Source organism: Hermetia illucens, chromosome 2 (assembly GCF_905115235.1).
Source record: "Hermetia illucens chromosome 2, iHerIll2.2.curated.20191125, whole genome shotgun sequence".
Classification (NCBI taxonomy): Eukaryota; Metazoa; Arthropoda; class Insecta; order Diptera; family Stratiomyidae; genus Hermetia; species Hermetia illucens.
In genome coordinates, this window is record NC_051850.1 from 9,875,458 (window position 1) to 9,896,787 (window position 21,330).

Below are 21,330 nucleotides of genomic sequence, written 5' to 3' on the forward strand. Positions count from 1 at the left end.
TTTATTGCGCTGCGGAGTCTCCTTTTGACTGATTTGTACTCCGTCATTATGGTACATATCCTCCCGGTCGCCTAGACGTGGTGTTAAGTGGCGGAGCCTGTGACACTCCTTCCGGTTGCAGCCCGAAGATACTACTTTGGATATACTCGTATACTGCAATAGTAAGGCCAATGATTACCTATGGAGCGGTAATGTGCGCAGAAAGAACCGAACACAGCACACAAGCCAGGGAATTACATAAGGTCCAAAGGCTGACTTGCGTGTGTATCAGTCGAGCAATGAGGACATGCCCAACGGCATCCCTGAAGGTCCTTCTGGGATTAACCCCTCTCGGGGTATCAGTGAGGTAGGGAGCTGCCTAAATCGAAGGAAGATTGATATTCTTTCTAGGCCGTGTCCCGAATTACTGATACCAAGGAATAACATGAAAACGAGGTTTCATTTCGATAAGAAGTTTGAAACACGTTGGAGTAACAAGGCAAACTGGGAGGGCGTGGTTGCGACATATGGCTTAAACCAACAACTGATTACTTGGTACATTTGTCCAAGGAAAATGTACTTTGAGCCAATGCCTTTAACCTCCAAAGGAACTACAGAGGGCAAAACATAGCTACTCTCACCAATGGCCAAGCGGCTAGTCCAAGAAGGTCTGGATACTTTGGGTTCCAGACCACGTTAGGCTGGAAGGCAACGAGGTAGCGGACGAACTAGCCAAGGAGGGAGCAGGGATGCTTTTACACGAGCCAGAACCCTTCTGTGGAATCGGAAACGGTTAAATAGCTATGAATCTAAGAAATGAAGAGGAACGGCTAGGGGATGGAGCAGTCCAGGGTGGTTAATGGGAGGATGCAAACCCATACGCACAGAGGATTGCTTATACCTCACCAAAAAGAACCTCCGAATCATAGTGGGAATTCTCAGTGGTCATTGGTGGCTGAACTATCACCTAGGGAAGCTAGGGATATCTACGGACACTGCCTGAAGGTTTTGTGAGGACTGTGACGAAACCTCTAGACACGTCCTGGGACGTGGCTGGTCGAGGCATCTGGGAGAACACTTAATACCAGATGCAAAGCTGAAAAATCTGGAAGTAGGGAACATACTAAAGTTCCTGACGGTTATAGGCCTGCTTGAGATACTATGATCAATAGGTACACTATAATCAGTAAAAGGGGTACAATAATTCTTTAGGGACGCGGTGCGTCTTTCTCTTCACAGAATGCACGCCACCGCAGCGTCTCAGGGGGTAGGTAAAGAAAGTGCAGTAACTTTGTAGTCTTGCAGATTACTCACTAAGGAAGCTATCCCAACACCTGGCAACTAGGGATAAAATGCACCACCAATAATGAGAAGAAAAAGAAATTTGAGGTCCGGTGCGGATAACCGGCGGGAGTCATTTGACTTGGTGACTGGGTGGGGCTCTCGTAATGGACAGCACGGCGTCGAAACCGCTGGTCGTGGGGCGATTCGACGTCTAGGCGCCACGACGACCAGGAGCACAGCTCCGCCTGCTGCAGCTGTTTTGTCACAATCTGTGGCGACCACTTCGACAAGTTCGCGTAGGAAACAGATGAAATGGACTGAAGAAATTAACCTCTTCATCATCCGCTCCTACTACGAAATAACGGCAGGGGCGGGTACAACATCTTACCGCGTTTCCCGCAATTCGCGCACGTGACTGTGCAGCGAGTCGCAGACTAGTACCGCTTTATTACTCGCAGCGACACAATCCCGGCTACCATCAGGGAACGTGTTCGCCTTGAGGTCATCGGGGAAGCTGGTGACCGAGGGTCGATGGGGGCAGAGGCGGCGGCATCAATAACACCACGCCGCACTGCAGGTAACAGTTTCAGTACTCGCCGAAGCACTCTTCTCCACCGTCCAGCTGAGGTTTCCGCTGACATTCGGGACGAATTCCAAAGAGCGTGAATAGAATTCTCGGATATGGATCCTTTGCATAGACCATCTCAAATCTCTCAAATCAATGATGAGATTGCATCTCGGCTCTGTGCTGATATGTCGCTGCTGCAACTACAATCACTTGTGTATTGTGGTGCAGTTGCGGCGGTCAGATTGCACGGTCAGAAGATTCCCTTTCGTGTCATTGGTTTAAGTGACCAAAGAGATCCACCATGGAAAGTTCGTCTGCCATATCGGCGGGACTCACTAAGGCAGGACATTGCTAGACTGATCCAGATCAGCACTGACAATGCCAGCAGATGGGTGAGAAATAAAGTGCAGAGGGTTTACCGGAACTATGCCATCCCCAGTGAGAAACCTGTAGTTGAAATTCTGGACACACTGAAACAGAAACTTTCTGTCATATGCAGTCGGTTACGACGGTATGGCGAAAGATATTCCAGGCGTGTCCAGAATGCAAGATACGCGATGAACCAGGACTTTGGGGGTTGCCCGCCCAGCATGCTGAGTGGATCACCGCCGAAGACAACCGCCATGCCAATACGCCTGGCATGAATTTTCCGGATGTTATCGAAGAGGAAGTTCGACGAGCCATAAATAGCTCGAAGAACTGGAGGGGCCCAGGTCTGGATCGGGTGCAGAATTTCTGGTATAAGAAATTTATCAGCGTACACAGTCGGTTGGCACGTAGTATAAATGGGGTCGTGAGTCGGCCAGAGGAATTTCCACCCTTCCTCACTGCGGGGATTACCTACTTTATCCTTAAGAAGGACACGGTGCAGAACCCAGCAGACACAAGACCGATCACTTACTTACCAACCCTCCGTCCATTATTAGTGGAAGGATCAATGCGCACCTCGAGACCAACAACATTCTGTCCGAGGAGCAGAAGGGCTGCCGAGTTGGGTCAAGGGGTTGCAAAGAGCAACTCATTATCGACTCGGTAGTTGTAGGGCAAGCAACTAGAGGCCAAAGAAATCTCTTTAGTTTCTATATCGATTATGCCAAGACTTTTGATACCTGGTTAATCGATATCTTACATCTGTATCGCATTGATCCGAAACTAATAAAGTTTTTGGCGACAGTCATGGAAGGATGGCATACCACCTTATCGGTGCGTACATCTGAGGGTGTTAATACCTCAGAGCCAATCCGTATACAGAGGGGTATCTTCCAGGGGGATTCATTGAGTTCCCTTTGGTTTTGTATGGCACTGAACCCCCTTTCATGGCTACTGAGTGATGCTAGAGGGCATGGTTTTGCCATAAAGTATGGCCTACTTGCTATGTGCGAATTGACACACTTGACGTACAGGGTGCGGCAGCATAACTTCCTTTTTTCAAAACTCAATAAAAACTATTGTATGCATCGGAAAATGTTTATTTTTTTTTATAATGTAGGTACATGTCTGAAGTTTTTATTTACATTGTTTTGAAGATCAAATCTGTTAGGTGACGTCCCCCATTCTCCATACATTGCGTAAGCCGATTTCTGGCGTTTGTCATGACTCTTGTTAGCATAGCAGGTGTTATGTTGGCAATTTCTTCTTTGATGTTGGTCTTCAAATCTTGTAGGGTTCTTGGACGGTTCACATAAACACGGGATTTCAAAAAACCCCATAAAAAAAAATCACAAGGGGACAGATCGGGAGAGCGTGCCGGCCATTCCAAATCGCCTCTAATTGAGATAAGACGCTCTGGAAAGTGTTCCCTCAAAACAGCCATCGATGCTCTTGAAGTGTGTGCTGTTGCACCGTCTTGTTGGAACCAAGTGTCCCCCAAACGCAAATTTTCTAGCCGTGGGGAAAAAAAATTTTGTAGCATGTTTACATACCGGTCCGAATTCACTGTCACTCATCATTTTCCTCAAACAACCAGGGACCAATAATTCCAGCTGAGGAAATTGCACACCACACTGTGACTTTGGATGCAATTCTCGAGGGTTGGTGTCAGCCCAGTAGCGTATGTTTTGTTTGTTAATCGACCCACACAAATGAAAATGGGTTTCATCGCTAAAAAAAACAATAGCACCCTCGGGAACGACATCAAGAAGAAGCTCACACGCGTTCATCCGAGAACTGAAGTCACGTTCTGAAAGTTTCTGCACTATCGCCATCTTATAGGGATGAAAATGAAGATCATCACGAAGAATTCTTCTCACAGAACGATCGGATAGTCCAAGGGCAGATGCGTGTTTGCGCGCAGAACGCCGTGGCGATCGCAACATTGACGCTCTCACTGCTTCAATGTTCTCAGGTGTTCTAACGGGCCGAGGACTCCAGTTCTTCCTTTTGTCGCACTTGCAGTTTGTCTGAATGTAGTGACCCATGTAACAATTGATTTGCAGTCTGGGACAGGAGCCAACGGGGTTAAATTAAAGCGATTCCGAAATGCACGCTATGTTGCAATAACCGAACATCCGCTTGAAAAGTAAACCTCAACGGCAAAGGCACGCTCCTCACTATTCCAACGCATGATGGCGACTGAACCATGTCGGGACAAAACTTTACAGTATCCCCTCTTGAACGAGACCGTTAGCGCTCCGGTATGACATCAACTGAGTGGCGCGCATTTTAAAAAAGGAAGTTATGCTGCCGCACCCTGTATTTAGATGACATCAAGCTGTATGCTGGGAGTGACGACCATCTTAGAAGTCTGTTGCGAATAATAGACATGTTCAGCCGTGATATTCGGATGGAGTTTAGATTAGACAAGTGTCGAATCCAAGCCATCCGCAAAGGTCATCACGAGCCGCATGCCGGACATAGCATTGGTAGCCTCCACATCGAAGCTATGACCGAGACAGAATTCTACAAGTACCTACAAATTGTGCAGGAAACCCATGCTCGAGTTGGTGATCTGAAGGATGCTTTGCTGTCCGAATTCCTACGACGTGTAAAGCTGGTGCTGAAATCGCATCTCTCGGGAAAAATAAAATAAGCGCGTTGAATGTATTCGCTATCCCTTCACTGGCATATGCATTCGGAATATTGCCATAGACGAAGACCGATCTGGAAAACGTCCAGCGGCGGATACGGACAACTATGTCCTAATTCCGAATGCATCATCCAAAGTCTGCCGTGGAGCGGATGAACCTGCCTCGTGACATCGGAGGTAGGGGTGTGGTTGACGTGGCGGGACAACATCATCGCCAAGTCGACTCGCTGCGTGCTTATTTTTATAGCAAAGAGCAGGCGAGTCCCTTGCATGCGGCTGTCTGTAAAGCGGACTGTGGGCTGACTCCACTTAACTTGAAGGATCAATCTTTCAATCCTATGAGTGGGGTGAAGTCCGGCCAAGAGCGGATCGATGAATGGAAGTCGAAGGCAATGCACAGTAAACACGTGAATTGTCTTTGGCGGCCATTTGTCGTGCGGGGGAGCTCTTTGCTGAGACGGAGGGGTTCATGTGTGCCAGTCAGGATGGCGTGGTCGCCACCCGAGCTTATAAAAAGCTCATCATGAAAGAACGGGTGGAGAACGACCAGTGCAGAATGTGTGGTTCGGCGTTAGAGACGTTGGACCATCTCATTTCTGGCTGTACTGTTATGGCACCGGTGCAATACATCACCAGGCATAATGCTGTATATAAGGTTATCCATCAAAACCTTGCATATAATCATGGGCTGATCACGGGAACATGTCCGGTTTACCGATATGAGCCGCAAGAAGTTCTTGATAGTTCTGCTTGCGGCATGTATTGGGACCGGCAAGTTCTGACTGATCACCATACTGCACATAACAAGCCTGAAGTACTGTTGGTTGACAAGACGGGTCGCTCCGCGTATATTATTGTTGTTGCTATCCCCCATAATAGCAGCATTGAACGGAAACAGGTGGAGAAGAAGGTGAACTATGAGCCATTGGCTTGGGAAATCAAAGAAATTTGGCGTCTCGAGCGGGTGGTTATGGTTCCCATAATATTGTCAGCTACAGGTATCATCCCTCACGGCTTGCCTTGATGTCCTGGGAATTTCGCACAGTGTGGTTCAAACCATGCGGAAGTACACCATTCTGCATACGTGCTCGATGTTGCGGGGAGTACTCGGTGGATTCTCCCATTGACCTACCACCGGCCACCAATACCAGCGCCCCTTTAGTTTTTAAGTAGGTAGGATCGTCCGAGCCTAAATGCTTGGCATCTGCCGAGATTGTGATAACCCGGAAAAAATAATTTTTTAAACTGAAAAACTGAAAACTGATCATCTACCACCACCCTCTTATCTAATCTGCAGCAAATCATGACGCTCAATAGAAATTCAGGTTATTGTACAAAGAAATAGATAATAATGTCCATATCCACTAGACTTTCTAGCATTTAAGATTCAATTAAAATAATGGGAAATATAAAAACTAGAACAATTACAACTATCTGAAATTTATCCGCACTAATCTCATTCTATGCTATTCGCAACTGTACTCCATTAGATTATCTGGTATCTTTAATCTTCGCAAATCCTTATCGTCCAGTACATCGTAAGTAATTACTAAATTTCGCAGAATTGAATTAGTTTAAAGCTTGGATTTCATTATCTGATTTTTGACAATGATTTGACGATTCTATAAAAAGGCGAATATGACATGAAGTTGTAGTCTATATCGTTTTATTAGTCCGACCTGTAGTCGTGTGTCAACCAAATAATCCTATTTTTGTGAGACATCTCATATTGGTGGATATACCAAGATGAGATTAGGTAAAATAAAAGTTATAGATTTCAGTGTATTTTGGATGTTTGTAAGGATTAATGGTGGCTTTCGCAATGTGGCTTACAAAATATTCAAATTACTGTGGTAGAGGGGTGATGTCCTAACAACTTGTTTGAATGTGAAGTTACTTTTGGCTTTTTCATTTTTTGGCAGCTGTTTTTCCATACCATTGTGTTTGTGTTAAATAATATAAGTAAGACCGCTCTTTTGACTAAAAAATTAAATTTGTTCAGAAAGAATTTGTCCCTTTTAATCCTTCCTTGCTGAATGATATAATAGAGTAAATGTCTTCAACTTTAAAATACTTTTCCACTTCATTTTCCCTCTTCTGAACAGAACATTACAGATTTGTAATTAACAATAACACTTTACTCCATTCTATCTAGGAATCGCCTTAAAATTACTAATATCCGCTTTGGGGATTCTTCATTGCAATATCAATCGGGTGAATGCAGCGGATTGCGAGGATAAGGAACTATATGTTCCATATACAGAAGACCCCTCTCTGAAAACGTACGAAGTATGCTTCAGTAAAACTGGAGATTCGAAGCTATATAATTGCCCAGACTATATTTTCTTTGATGAAAGGACAAGAAGCTGTACTGTTTATTTAGACGGTGAACCGATGAAATGCACCAGCCAGGGAGAAAAATTTATAGATCCTATTTCTGACACGTGCGAAACTTTTTATGAATGTCGTGATGATATGGTACCCACTTTTGCTTCTTGTGACGCCAATAAATATTTCAACCCCCTCTTGCAAAAATGTGTTCCTGATACTGAATATGACTGTAAATATGATATTCCCGATTGCTCTAATCCAAAATTCCAAAACAGAATGTGGGTAGACAAAGAAAGTTGTGGATCCTACTACGAATGCAGCGGAGATATCCTTGTAAGCCGAAACTGTCCCCCCGGAATGTTCTTTGACGCGCAAACTCAAGCTTGCTTGTTTAACATCGGTGATGAATGCAAAGTTCAAAATCCCAACCCCGATTTACTAGTGGATGTTGAAACTATGTGCAAAGGAAATGTTGGAAAGTTTCTCCCGGATCCCTACTACTGTAGAGCTTACTACTATTGTATCGACGAATCAACCCCTTACTGGCAATATTGTAACGATGATAGATATTTTTCGAATGGAGCTTGTTCTAAAACCAGACCTAGTAGCTGCATTTGCGAAGATGAAGACTGGGACACGAATGGCAAAACTTCAGTGAATGTTCCACATTCTGATAAGACAAAATTTTACGTGTGTACCAAAGGAAAACTACCCCAGATCAAGTCGTGTCCAGCAGGCACCACCTTCAATGCAACGAAGAACATGTGTGTCGCTTGATTTACAAGATATTTTCAATGGCTATGCGCAAAGCTTCACCATTTACGCTGAAAATAAATTAAATAGTTTTTACTATCTTTTTTTTTAATATCTTCGGTTGTTTGCCTCAGCTTAGTACATCCTTTGCAACGTGTAGTGAATTAGTGAATTGTGTTTATCCCAAAAGACCTCCCAAGCTTGCCTGAAAGACAAGAATATATTAAACAAGAGCGCGTTAAGGCATATTTTGTTGGTGTCAAAAATTGTTAAATTTCCTAATTGTCTATTTAGAATCTTAAACTCCCTTCCTCCTCTGTAAAATTCTTTGATAGTAAATCAGTTACTGGCTACATTATGAGGAATAACTAAATCAGTGTTTTTTATTTGCTGGGAATAGTTTTTCTTCTTCTTTTTCTTCAGGATTTGTCCCATTCACAAGCGGGATCGACTCATCGTGATCGGTTTCAACATTTGGTTCTATCAAATGCCTGATCAGCATGCGATCGAGAGGCTATTAAATCCCCATCCAGCATGTCAGGCCACTGCTGTTTCGGCCGACCTTTTGATCGTTTACCATCGACTTCGTGTGTGCAGACCAATCTTGACAAGTGAAATCTCGTTAGGGCAAATTAAGTCACCATGCCATCCAGAACGCCTCTCTCACAATTTTTCCACGATCGGTGCAACCCCACTTCGGATGCGATCAAAACGTATCACGCCACTAGGCCAACGTCTCCGTTACGACAAGACGACGTTCATTCCCTTTTATAGTCGGCTAACACTCAGGACCATAGAGGGCGGCAAGGTAGACGGAATTGCGGTAAATTTTATATTTCAGACGTTCGTTGAAACGTCGATCACAAAGAACACCAGTTGTGGAACGCCACTCTTCATCAGGTTGCGTTAATGCGTGAAGTAATTTCATAACGCAGTTCTTCATTGACGAATAACAATGGCCCGAGATATTTATGATAAATCGCTCAGTTCTGGGCAGGTCACTGCAGCTGACAGCGGTTGCGCCTGTTTCATGAGGATCGGTGGTCAAAAACTCTGTTTTATTCAGATTCAATCTGAGACCAAATTACATAAGGCGGCCATTCCATTTTTAGACAAGTTGCTGCTATTAGATGCTAGGAAAACATCATCTGCATAAAGCAGTGTATAGGGCGTTGGACGTTGGATGTCCCGTGTGACAGTGTCCATAACAAAAACAAAGAGGAGTGGTGATAGGGCGCTTCCTTGATGAACACCAACAGAGACACACTGCCACGCTTCCAACTTTACTTTTCGGATCGTGGTAGAGCAGTTGAATCCATTGCACGAGTTCTTCTGACACTAAGTGTTGTCATAGACCATACCAAATGAGTTCATGTGGCAGACGGTCAAACGCTTTCTACAGATCTAGAAATGCAATGTAAAGAGGGCGATACCTCTGACGGTGTTTCTCTTTAAGTAACCACGTAGCGTGTATACCATTAGTAGTTCCGCAGTTCTTGACAAATCCCGCTTGATTCACGATTATTTCAACGATTTCGTGAATACGGTTGTCAGAAATGCGTTCAAACAGATGTTCATGAAGACTTCATGGTATGGGAAAGTAACCCGGTTGGACGGTAATTTGAGCATTCTGCTGGACTAGCTTTCTTTTTCCATATTGAAATTGTGGTATTTTCTTGCCAGCCAGATGGTGGTCTACCTTCTTGAATAACCTGATTAAAGAATTCACTGAGTCGCAAATATGTCAGCGGTGTTGAAAAGCAATACCAAGTCGAAGCCAGAAGTTCTCTGCTTGCTTGAATGCAACAGACAGCGCCCATGAAACTCGGACTGGGAGCCAACCGCAACAACCGAGCTGAACAGGAATTCTCCTGAAGTATGAGAGTCCAGGGGTTATCCCGGTTCCTATGGTACCAGTATTCTCCTGGTAAGGTTTCGTGACCTATTGCCACTTCACATGAATCCCCATGCTGACTCGGGTCTGATCACGCTAATTAGGCCTTTGGAACATTTGCCTACTGCATCACGGCTGGCAAACCAATGGGATACTGCGTCTTCTGGTGCCACCACTGTGGAGGTTCTCCTCAGCCACTTAATTTTGCCCCATCTTCCTCATCGCCACCTTTGAGCACCAGTCACGTTGACATGAAAGTCCTGGGGGTTTAACATGAGTACCTGCCATGTAGGCATAATCCCACGGTCCTCTTCGGACACGGAAGTGTACGTGTACGTTCGTTACGGCTTTTAGCAAGTCGATACAGATCTCTCTCGCTCGGGTGACAGCGACCGCTTTCTTTGCTTCCCGGTTGGCATTCTTATAAATTTGCCAATTGGCCATTCCAAAGCCAAGTATCTCGGTTAATGTACCGCTTGCCCGGCTTGGTGACCCCGAGGGTTGCAGAGGCCGCTTTGTGGATCGTGTCTTTCATTTGGTTTTACAGTCGTAATGGTCGGCAATCGTATGAGTGAGATCGCTTTTTCTCTCTTCTCACCAAATCGCCAACATTTAATGCTATTTTGTCGGTGGCTTAATTCGCAGGACAGCAATCAACGGTCAATGTTGAGATGCGATGGTCTCATAGGGAACGACTTTGCAATCAGTGACAGCGGTAAAATGTTGGCGTCTTATGAGAATATAGTCGATTTGCGTTTAATTGTTCCCACTATAAAATGTAGGAAGATGGGACAATCGTTTGATGAACCATGTATTTTTAATGGAAACTCTTTTTCTTCGGATAAACAAAATAAATTTTAATTCGCAAAAACTTTTATTTAGTTATAAGAGTAAAATTTCACTATTAATTTTAAATGCGTGAGTCGGCATATGCACACGTCGACGGTTGGAACTCCGTTTTTTATTTCTTTTGTACAGATGATTTCAACACTAAAAGAGACGACGCGCGTTCGACGGCTACGAAAGTTGGAGGCAGAAGAGACCGGTTCTTCTCCATGCGGTCCCTCTGCCTCCAATCAACGAAACTTTCTCACCGCCAGCTCTCCACTCCAGCGGCGAGTTCTAAAAAGCGGGGAGAGCGCCAATGGGGTCATCCACCCGCCCGGAAATAAATTTCGAATGCCGCGAATCCTGCTGCGCCACATCAGTTCGCCCCCAAATGAAATCCCCTAGTTTTAGCGACCGAATCCGGAACTGCGTTCCCCATCAATCCGCGAAGCAAATGCGACATTTCTTCGGGGCGCGCACGGGTTTCAGCCTGGACAGGGAGACCGCCTTTTTGCGTGCACCGATCTCGAGCTGGAAGAAATGTTCTCCCCGCTCGAGAACGCGGTACGGGCCTTCATATGGAGGATGCAGAGGCTTCCGGACGGCATCCGTCCTGACCAGGATGTGCGTGTTTGTGTCCAGCTCCTTGGGCGCACAGGCACGTGCGGACGAGTGTCGGGTGGGAGGTGTGGCTTTGATGCGTCGGAGATTGCCCCTCAGCAGACGCACCAACCCCGACTCTGTGGGACCCGATCTCTTGACGAAGACCGGATCACTTGGGAGTTTTGGGTTCTCCACGTATACCAGCTCCACGGGGCTAGCAGCAAATTCCTCTCGGCGGGTTGTACGTAGGCCGAGTAGTATGAGAGGCAAGGCTTGGGTCCAGGACGGATCGTCGCGTGCTATAATGGTGGCTTTCAGCGTCCGGTCCCAACATTCTAGCATCCCATTGGATTATGGGTGGTATGCAGTAGTCCGCTGGCGTTTAAGTCGCAGAAGTTTACCTAACTCCGAGAAAAGGGTGGACTCAAATTGCATTCCCTGGTCAATGATGACCACTGCAGGGACGCCAAAGCGAGGTATCAACTCTCGACAGAGGGCTTCGGCACAAGATTGCGCTTTAATGTCTTTCAGAGGTATTGCCTCTGGCCACCGCGTAAACCTGTCGATGATAGTGAGGCAATACTTGTAACTGGGCCTGTGCTTACTAGTTGGAGGCAGAAGAGACCGGTTCTTCTCCATGCGGTCCCTCTGCCTCCAACCAACGGCACTTTCTCACCACTAGCTCTCCGCTTCAGTGGCGAGTTCTAAAAAGCGTAGAGACCGCCGGTGGCGCAATCCACCCGCTCGCATTCGTAACATTCGAAATAAATTTCGAATGCCGCGAATCTTGCTGCGCCACATATTCATAAGTACAAGTTCATTGGTGTCCCCAAAATCGATTATACGCTAGGCACCCTCATTGCGCGCTCCGAACCCCTTTCCCCCACTCACTTACATGATCATTAAGGTCGCCGCCAATGATAATATAGTCGCCAGCAGGCACGTGACAAGTCTTTTCATCGAGAAGTTGTCAGCAGACATCTTTCTCGACATCAAGTCAACCTATCTGTGGTACGTACGCGGCGAAAAAGTGATTATTACGATCAGCTGATATAATGGTGAACTCCACCAACCGATCATTAAATCTTTCGACTTTTTTTATGGCGTCACGGAAGCCCTCTGAGATGGCAATGCCAACACCACATTGAATGTGTGGGCTACCAAAATAGAGAAGTTTATAGAGATTTTTATCGCGTTCGCGTTCAATGTCGCAGCTTTTGGCAACAGACCATCTGGTTTCTTGCAGAGCGCAGATATCGATGCTCCTTTTCCGAAGGGTTTTTGCGAGTTCCTCGGTCTTTCCAGTTAAGGTACCAACATTTAGCGTGCAGACACGTATTTGTTTTGCTCGGACTAACTTGCTTACGTCCTGACGCCGTCATTGCGTCAAGAACCCTTGCCCATTTCTCGACAGGACCGGGGCCGTCCTGCCGCGTCGACTGAGATGGACGCCCTAGCATTTCTCCGACGCTCCGATCATCATGTTTTTAACGACATTGTATGCATTTTCTTGGTCGGTCTGTCGCGGGACCTGTCACCAAGGGAGATCAGGTTGAATTTTTTTTTTGTGCGTACACGGAGGTGGAAAATCTTAGAAAGACACGTCCGCCCCAGCTCCGCCGCCCGAACGGCGGAACTACAGCGGGCGCGTGTGGGATTCATACCCACTAAAAACCACCCCCGGTCTCTCCAGCCCCAGCCCCGTGGGACCACCATTGAGGTATTACTTCGAGGGGTAGGTTTGCTCTCAGGCACTCATCCTTCTCCTATTTGCGGCTTTCCTCCTTCTTTGTTCCATCAGCAACTCCTCCTGCATTTGGATGATTGCGGAGTCAACCGCAAGCCACTTCTCCCCGGACTCCTCCATCTCAGTAACCAAGCTCTCCGGGGTCCCGCTCTTGCCCAGCACCTGGTTTAAGCTCCTTCTCTCCATCGCAAATCGTGGCCAGTGAAACATGACATACTCTGGATCCTCCGGTATGCCATCGCATCTGGGACAATCTGGGAGAATCATCTAACCCAAAGCGGTGCAGATACTGCCTGTAGCAACCACCGTGCCCCGTGAGGAACTGTGTAATGTGGTAGTTGGTCTCCCCATGTTTTCGCTCAAGCCACACCCTAATGTTGGGAATGAGCCTGTGCGTCCACCGACCTTTCGTAGACTCATCCCATCTGCGTTGCCAGAGATCAAGCGACTCCGACCTTGCCGCATTTCTACGCTGTGCATGCCCCTCCATATGTCTTGCATGGTACAGGACATTCATTTCTTTGGCCAGAATGTCAACCGGGATCATGCCTGCCACCACCAATACTGCCTCATCTGATGTGGTTCTAAAAGCACTGCAAACCCTCAAAGCCATCCGCCGGTAAACCGAGTTCACCTGCTTCCGTCTCTGAGAGTTTGCAAGCGCCTCTGCCCCCACAGGCGACGAGTAGAGCAGGATGGAGCGCACCACTCCGGCTAGCACCAAATTCCGGCAATGTTTCGGTCCACCAATATTTGGCAACATTTTTGCAAGTGCCGTGGTGGCACTGGCTGCCTTTTGGCATGCATACTCTAGGTGTTCCCAAAAACTCAATTTGGTATCAATTATTACCCCCAGGTATTTGATAGCCGGCAGGTTGGATTTAGCACAGTAGAATCACTTCAACTATACTCTATCTATAGGAAGACTATATAAATAGCATGATGGAGTAAAAATATTGTTTTATACATCGAAATTTGACATAAGGTAACTTCATGTATTCAATGGCTTTATCGTACAGGGTGCGGCAGCATAACTTCCGTTGTTAAAATGCGCGCCACTCAGTTAGTTGATGCCATAGCGGAGCGCTAGTGGTCTCGTTCAAGAGGGGATAGTGTAAAGTTTTGTCCCGACACGGTTCAGTCGCCATCATGCGTTGGAATAGTGAGGAGCGTGCCTTTGCCGTTGAGGTTTACTTTTCAAGCGGATGTTCAGTTATTGCAACACACGGTGCATTTCGGAATCGCTTTAATTTAGCCCCGTTGGCTCCTGTCCCAGACCGCAAATCAATTGTTACATGGGTCACTACATTCAGACAAACTGCAAGTGCGACAAAAGGAAGAACTGGAGTCCCTCGGCCTGTTAGATCACCTGAGAACATTGAAGCAGTGAGAGCGTCAATGTTGCGATCGCCACGGCGTTCTGCGCGCAAACACGCATCTGCCCTTGGACTATCCGATCGTTCTGTAAGAAGAATTCTTCGTGATGATCTTCATTTTCATCCCTATAAGATGGCGATAGTGCAGAAACTTTCAGAACGTGACTTCAATTCTCGGATGAACGCGTGTGAGCTTCTTCTTGATGTCGTTCCCGAGGATGCTATTGTTTTTTTTTAGCGATGAAGCCCATTTTCATTTGTGTGGGTCGGTTAACAAACAAAACATGCGCTACTGGGCTGACACCAACCCTCGAGAATTGCATCAAAAGCCTTTGCATTCACCCAAAGTCACAGTGTGGTGTGCAATTTCCTCAGCTGGAATTATTGGTCCCTGATTTTTTGAGGAAAATGAGGTTACAGTGATAGTGAATTCGGACCGGTATTTAAACATGCTACAGAATTTTTTTTTCCCACGGCTAGAAAATTTGAATTTGGGGGACACTTGGTTACAACAAGACAGTGCAACAGCACACATTTCAAGAGCATCGATGGCTGTTTTGAGGGAACACTTTCCAGAGCGCCTTATCTCAATTAGAGGCGATTTGGAATGGCCGGCACGCTCTCCCGATCTGTCCCCTTGTGATTTTTTTCTATGGGGTTTTTTGAAATCCCGTGTTTATGTCAACCGTCTACAAGATTTGAAGACCAACATCCAAGAAGAAATTGCCAACATAACACCTGCTATGCTAACAAGAGTCATGACAAACGCCAGAAATCGGCTTACGCAATGTATGGAGAATGGGGGACGTCAACTAACAGATTTGATCCTCAAAACAATGTAAATAAAAACTTTAGACATGTACCTACATTATAAAAAATAAATAAATATTTTCGGATGCATACAATAGTTTTTATTGAGTTTTGAAAAAAGGAAGTTATGCTGCCGCACAATGTATTATATCACTGAAAATTTTATTATGTATAAGATGTGGGGTGGTCAAAGGGTAGTATTGGTCCCAGGGCGAAACGTGGATTGGTACCCACGATGGAGCATAAAACCTGAGAAATGCCTGCTGAACCAACACCAACAGCTCTACTACCAAACCCTATCTCCACCTCCACGTGGTGACCGTTGGGAGCTCTTTCTTAACGAAAAGCTGCAGACGGAGAAGGATGAAGGCGAGTCTCCCGCGCCTAAAAACGGGACAAATTGTACCAACTGGTCCTCCAGGTTGGGGGTTGGGTAGAGCTGACAACCCTACATGGAAAACAACTTGTTACGAAGTCACAACAGGAGCCTCGGACAGGACGGATTTTAAAACGACGGACCCGGCATCGAACACGGAATAACGATTTGCGCATTTTCCATGGAACGTGCACTCCCTGTACAGAGATGAAGCTGACGAGCAGCTAGCCGACACCCTGTCCTAATATAGGGCTGATATAACAGCGTTGCAAGAGATGCGATGGACAGGGACCGGTTTCCTAGAGAAGAGCCGCTACACCATATATTATAGCGGTCATCCAGTAAACCATGTGCTCGGAGTAGGTTTCCTAGTCAGCCAAAAAATGAAACCTGCTGTTATCGGCTTTGAAAACATAAGCGAACGGCTATGCACTCTGCGCTTGCGAAGCAAGTTTAGAAATATAAGCCTCATAAACGTTCACGCCCCCACAGAGGAGACTGCAGAGTCGGAGAAGGATACCTTCTACGAGGCAGTAGAACGAACCCTCGAAGCCTGTCCCAGATATGATATTAAAATCATACTTGAGGATTTTAAAAGCCAAGTAGGGAAGGAGCCCGTATTCAGGCGATACGTTGGCTCCCATAGCTTACACGAAAAAACAGATGATAACGGATTGCGGACTATTCAATTAGCAGGGTCACACGAAATGGTTGTTGGAAGTACCTGGTTTCCGCGGAAAGCGGTCCACAAACATACGTGGGCCTCTCCAGACGGGACCACTTTCTACCAAATTGACCACGTGTTGATCGAACGCCGCCACCTCACAGCCTTAATGAATGTCAGAACATATAGGGAGGCCAATATAGACTCGGATCACTATCTCGTTGGCATGGTGCTCCGAGCTCGAATAACAATACCACCTAGAATTCCCTCTGACAATCAGGTGAGAGTTAACACTGAAACCATCCACAACACAACCCTCCGCGACACCTATGAGTGCCGCAATAACTGCAGTCAACAGAGGACCTGGAGATGAAGCATCAACAAATGATCTTCACAATCACCTGAAGAACGTTATCATGGATACGGCCGCAAACATACTTGGCCCCAGCCGCAAAAGGAGTCGGAACGGCTGGTTTGACGATGAATGTAAGGTAGCAACGGAACGGAAGAATGCTGCATACCGAGTAATGTTGCATTCTCAAAGAACGCTGGCACGCGCAGAGACTTATCACGAACTCCGTCGAGTGGGGAAGCGACTTCACAGACGGAAAAAGGAAGCCTGGGAGAACCAACATGTCTGTGAACTCGAAAGGCACAGGGACCAACCGCACCAGGCGCGCAAGTTTTACCAACAAGTCAGCAGGATGAAGGGTTACACACCTCGATGTTCATCCTGCCGAGACAAATAGGGAAATCTGATTTCCGACAGAATGGGCATATTAGAGCGATGGGTTGAGTAAAGTACTGCTACTGAGCTACTGAATAACCAGAACATCGGCGATTTGGAGGTCCCGCCAACTGAAGACGACGGACAAATACTGCCACCACCAGGTATAGGAGAAATATTCCGTCCAATTCATCGTCTTAGAAGTCATAAGCTGCCAGGTGTAGATGGTATTACAGCCGAATTAGTTAAATGTGAAGGCGACCAGTTACACCAAGTGGTTCATCAACTTGTGCTCAAGGTATGGGACAGCGAATCAATGCCTGACGATTGGCAACGAGGCATTATCTGCCTCATACATAAAAAGTGTGCAGTGCAGCAATTATAGAGGTATCACGTAGCATAGCCAGGGTACAACTGTACATGGCCATGTGAGAATTCGGTATCCCGACGAAATTAATAAGACTGACTAGGCTAACTAGGATAAAAGCAGCAGGATCACTCTCAAGACCATTCGACATCAACAACGGTCTACGACAAGGGGATGCGCTATCATGCGTCCTCTTTAACCTGGCCCTCGAGAAAGTGATCCGTGATGCCGAGGTAAATGCAAGAGGCACGATCCTCTTTAAGTCCACCTAACTACTGGCCTATGCTGACGATATCGACATCATGGGAAGAACCACCCGAGATGTACAAACTGCCTTCATTCAGATCGAGCAGGCGGCGCGAGATCTTGGGCTGCACATCAATGAAGGCAAGACAAAATATATGGTGGCAACGTCAGCACCGAAGACGAATCAACCAACAACATCAAACCGCACTGGTCAAACACGAAGAAGAATAAGAATAGGAGAATACAACTGTGAACGATCTGTTAACAATTTCTCCTATCTAGTGTCGAAAATCACAACCGATAACAGCTACGATGATGAAATCCGCGCGCGGTTGTTGTCAGCCAACAGAGCCTATTTCAGCTTACAAAGACTGTTCCGCTCGAAACGTGTCACCATTGGGTTAAAGCTCTTACTGTACTCCACTTGCTGACTATGATCTTGCCAGTCCTCATGTATTCCTCGGAAACTTAGGTTCTTAGCAAGAAAAATTGCGAACTCTTGGCCGCGTTCGAAAGAAGAATCCTCCAAAGAATTTTTGGCCCCCTACATGAGGATGGACGATTCCGTAGCCTACACAATGACGAAATCTATGAGCGATACCATGACCGTCCGGTTGTGGGTAAAATCCGGCTCAATAGGTTACGGTGGGCGGGTCACTTAATCCGTATGGATGAGGATGATCCTGCCCGGAAAGTCTATAAGGGCAATATGTCTGGTAGAAAAAGAAGACGAGGCAGACCCTGCCTAAGATGGAGCGATGGCGTGGGTCAGGACGCCAGACAGCTATTAGGGATATCGAATTGGCAGACCTCGGCGCAAAACCGGGATGTCTGGAGTTCCTTATTAAGGCAAGCCAAGACCGGATACCGGTTGTTGCGTCGTTGATGATGATGATAAGATGTGGGGAAAATTAGGGACTCCGTTTAGATCTCGTTCATGCATTTTGTCCTTAAGATGTGCATACACTCGGCTTTCGGACTATCCATGACAGCCATAACTATTTTTACCAGATAGCTAAATTTACCACCGCTGGGGCATCACGGTCGTTCAATAGATTGACGAAAAGTCTGTTTAGATATTTCCAAAAACCGCCGATATTGGCTTCGTGTGTACAGATTAACTTTCTCGTTCCGATCTTCTTACATTTTGTGCTAAAAGTCTCCACATGTAGCTCTTGATAAACCCCACCAAAATGCTTTTATGAAATTATCTCATATCTTTGATTGGTAGCCCTTATCACAATGCACATCAGAAGTATTATAATTATCAAATTTCTAAAATTGAATTTATCTAATATTAAGATATCTTAATCTAATTTTTAGCATAGATTTAGCAATTCTATAAAAAGGCCAATATTTGGCAAATTTGCAGTGCTTAACGTCTTTTAGTCTGACCTATTTGCAGTGGTGCGATCTGTTACAAATATTTAAACTTTAGTGTAAAGCTCCAAACGGATATTTCAAAATGAGATCAGGTAGAATGAAAGGGTCTTGAACATAATTTTTTTTTATTTGGATAATTCTTGCTTTTTCAACGTATTTAAAAATTTTAGTGTTCAGCGTTTTAATCGACGTTCAGAGTTTTATTTTTCTTCCTTGGAAATTCTTACTGGCTTTTCCAGAACTTTTAAGACATTGTTTTTAATATCATTGTGTTCATTTCATGTTTGCTTATTCATTTAAAGACATACCTGTTAAGCTATTTGGTAACTGCATATTGAAAATATCTAAAAAAATTACAATCTAGTTGGATTTTGTAACACTGCTGTTTTAGATAAATTTGTTTGTTCATAAAGAGCTTACACCAATTAAACATCATTACAACTTTGTTCCACTGTCTTTAGGAATCACCTTAGGACTACTAATATCAGCTTTGGGGATTCTTCATAATTGCAAAGCCAACCGTGGGTATGCTGGGGATTGCAGTAATGACCAAAAATTATATGATTTGTATCAAGAAGAAGACGACATCCCACTTAATCAGTATCGGGTCTGTTTCAGTAAAATAGGAGAACCGAAAATATTTCTTTGCCCAGAAAACCTGGAATTTAACGAGTTAACAAAAAGCTGTGCCGTTAATTTAGGTGATGCAGCCATAGGAACATGCACTAGCGAAGATGACAAATTTGAAGATCCCTCCACTGCCGGCTGCAAGGGGTACTATGAATGTTCGTCAGTAGGTGGGACTCCTACTCCAACTGATGATCCTTGCGAGGACATTTTCCATCCTCTTTTACAAAAGTGTGTCACTCTCGACGAGTATTATTGCGACGAGAAACCTGATTGCGATGATTCTCATTACCAAAATAGAAACTGGACTGATAAAGGAAGTTGCGAATCATACTACGAATGCCTTGGGGATATTCGTGTAAAGGAAAAGTGTCCAAGTGGAATGTACTTCGACCCAATAACTCAAGCTTGTCTGCACAACAAAAACAATTGTAAAGTTCCTGAACCGACCGCCGGTCTATTAGTTGATCTTAAAACAATGTGCAAAGGCAATGTTGGAAAGTTTCTTCCGGATCCGTACTATTGTAAAAGTTACTACTATTGTCTCGACGAAGCAACGCCCTACTGGAGTCCTTGTGATGACGATAAATATTTCGCAAATGGGTCTTGTACTTCAGTTAGGCCTGATAGCTGCACTTGCGAAGATGTAGACTGGGAAGGCAAAACTTCAGCAAAAGTTCCACATTCAGATAAATCAAAATATTATGTGTGTAAGCCAGGAGAATTACCGGTGGAGAAGACTTGTCCATCCGGCACAATCTACGACCCAGAAGAAGAAGAATGTCTAAGGAACTAAATATTGGTAACATCTTAGAAGATCATGTAGAGTGTAATCCATATTAAATGGTAACCAATATCTATTTTTATATACGAAAAATAAATTATAGTTTTTTCACTGATGGATTGATTCTGCATAAAGTTTGTTTCCACATACCACCATAATACAATACCCGGTTGCGAAAGGACGGGGGATGGATAGCTTCAGTTTGAATGGTTGTTCGCCACCGCAGCGTCTCAGGGGGTAGGTGAGGAAAGTACAGGAACTTTACAGTCTTGCAGATTACTCATTGAAGAACCTATCCCAACACCTGACAGTTAGGTATAAAATGCAAATCCATCCAATGAGAAGAAGAAGAAATTTGAGGTCCGGTACGGATAACCGGCGGGAGTCGTCTGACTTAGTGACTGGATCGCGCTCCCATAATGGACAGCTCCGCCTGCCGCAGCAGATTCGCGTAGGCAGCGGATGAAATGGACTGAAGAAATGAACCTCTTCATCATTCGCTCCTACTACGAAATAACGGCGAGGGCGTGTACAATATCTTACCCCCCCTTTTTCCACCAGAGATTCGTCGAGTATTTCCCGCAATTCGCGTACGTGACTGTACAGCGAGTCGCAGACCAGTACCGCTTTATTACTCGCAGCGACACAATCCCGGCCACCATCAGGGAACGTGTTCGACTTGAAGTCATCGGGGAAACTACTGACCGAGAGCCGATGGGGGCAGAGGCGCCGGCATCAACAACACCACGCCGCACTGCAGGTAACAGTTTCAGTACTCGCCGAAGCACTCTTCTCCACCGTACAGCTGAGGTTTCCGCTGAGGTTCGGGACGAATTCCAAAGAGCGTGTATAGAATTCTCGGATATGGATCCTTTGCATAGACCAGATATTCTCAGGCTCTATGCATCTCAAGCAACTCCGGGAATTCTATCTCAAATGAATGATGAGATTGCATCTC

The 21,330-nt window shown here is 45.6% G+C and overlaps 2 protein-coding genes across 2 annotated transcripts; both read left to right on the forward strand.

Annotated features, from left to right (window-relative positions):
• The first annotated feature begins 6,504 nt into the window (after positions 1-6,504).
• LOC119650211 (peritrophin-48-like) lies at positions 6,505-8,313 on the forward strand. The gene is made up of 2 exons (XM_038052776.1): positions 6,505-6,612; positions 7,012-8,313. The coding sequence occupies exons 1-2, from the start codon at positions 6,603-6,605 to the stop codon at positions 7,962-7,964; spliced, it is 963 nt and encodes a 320-aa protein (XP_037908704.1). The 5' UTR covers positions 6,505-6,602; the 3' UTR covers positions 7,965-8,313.
• Positions 8,314-18,939: 10,626 nt separating this feature from the next.
• Positions 18,940-20,487, forward strand: LOC119648644. The gene is made up of 2 exons (XM_038050415.1): positions 18,940-19,053; positions 19,423-20,487. The coding sequence occupies exons 1-2, from the start codon at positions 19,044-19,046 to the stop codon at positions 20,382-20,384; spliced, it is 972 nt and encodes a 323-aa protein (XP_037906343.1). The 5' UTR covers positions 18,940-19,043; the 3' UTR covers positions 20,385-20,487.
• The last annotated feature ends 843 nt before the right edge of the window (positions 20,488-21,330 follow it).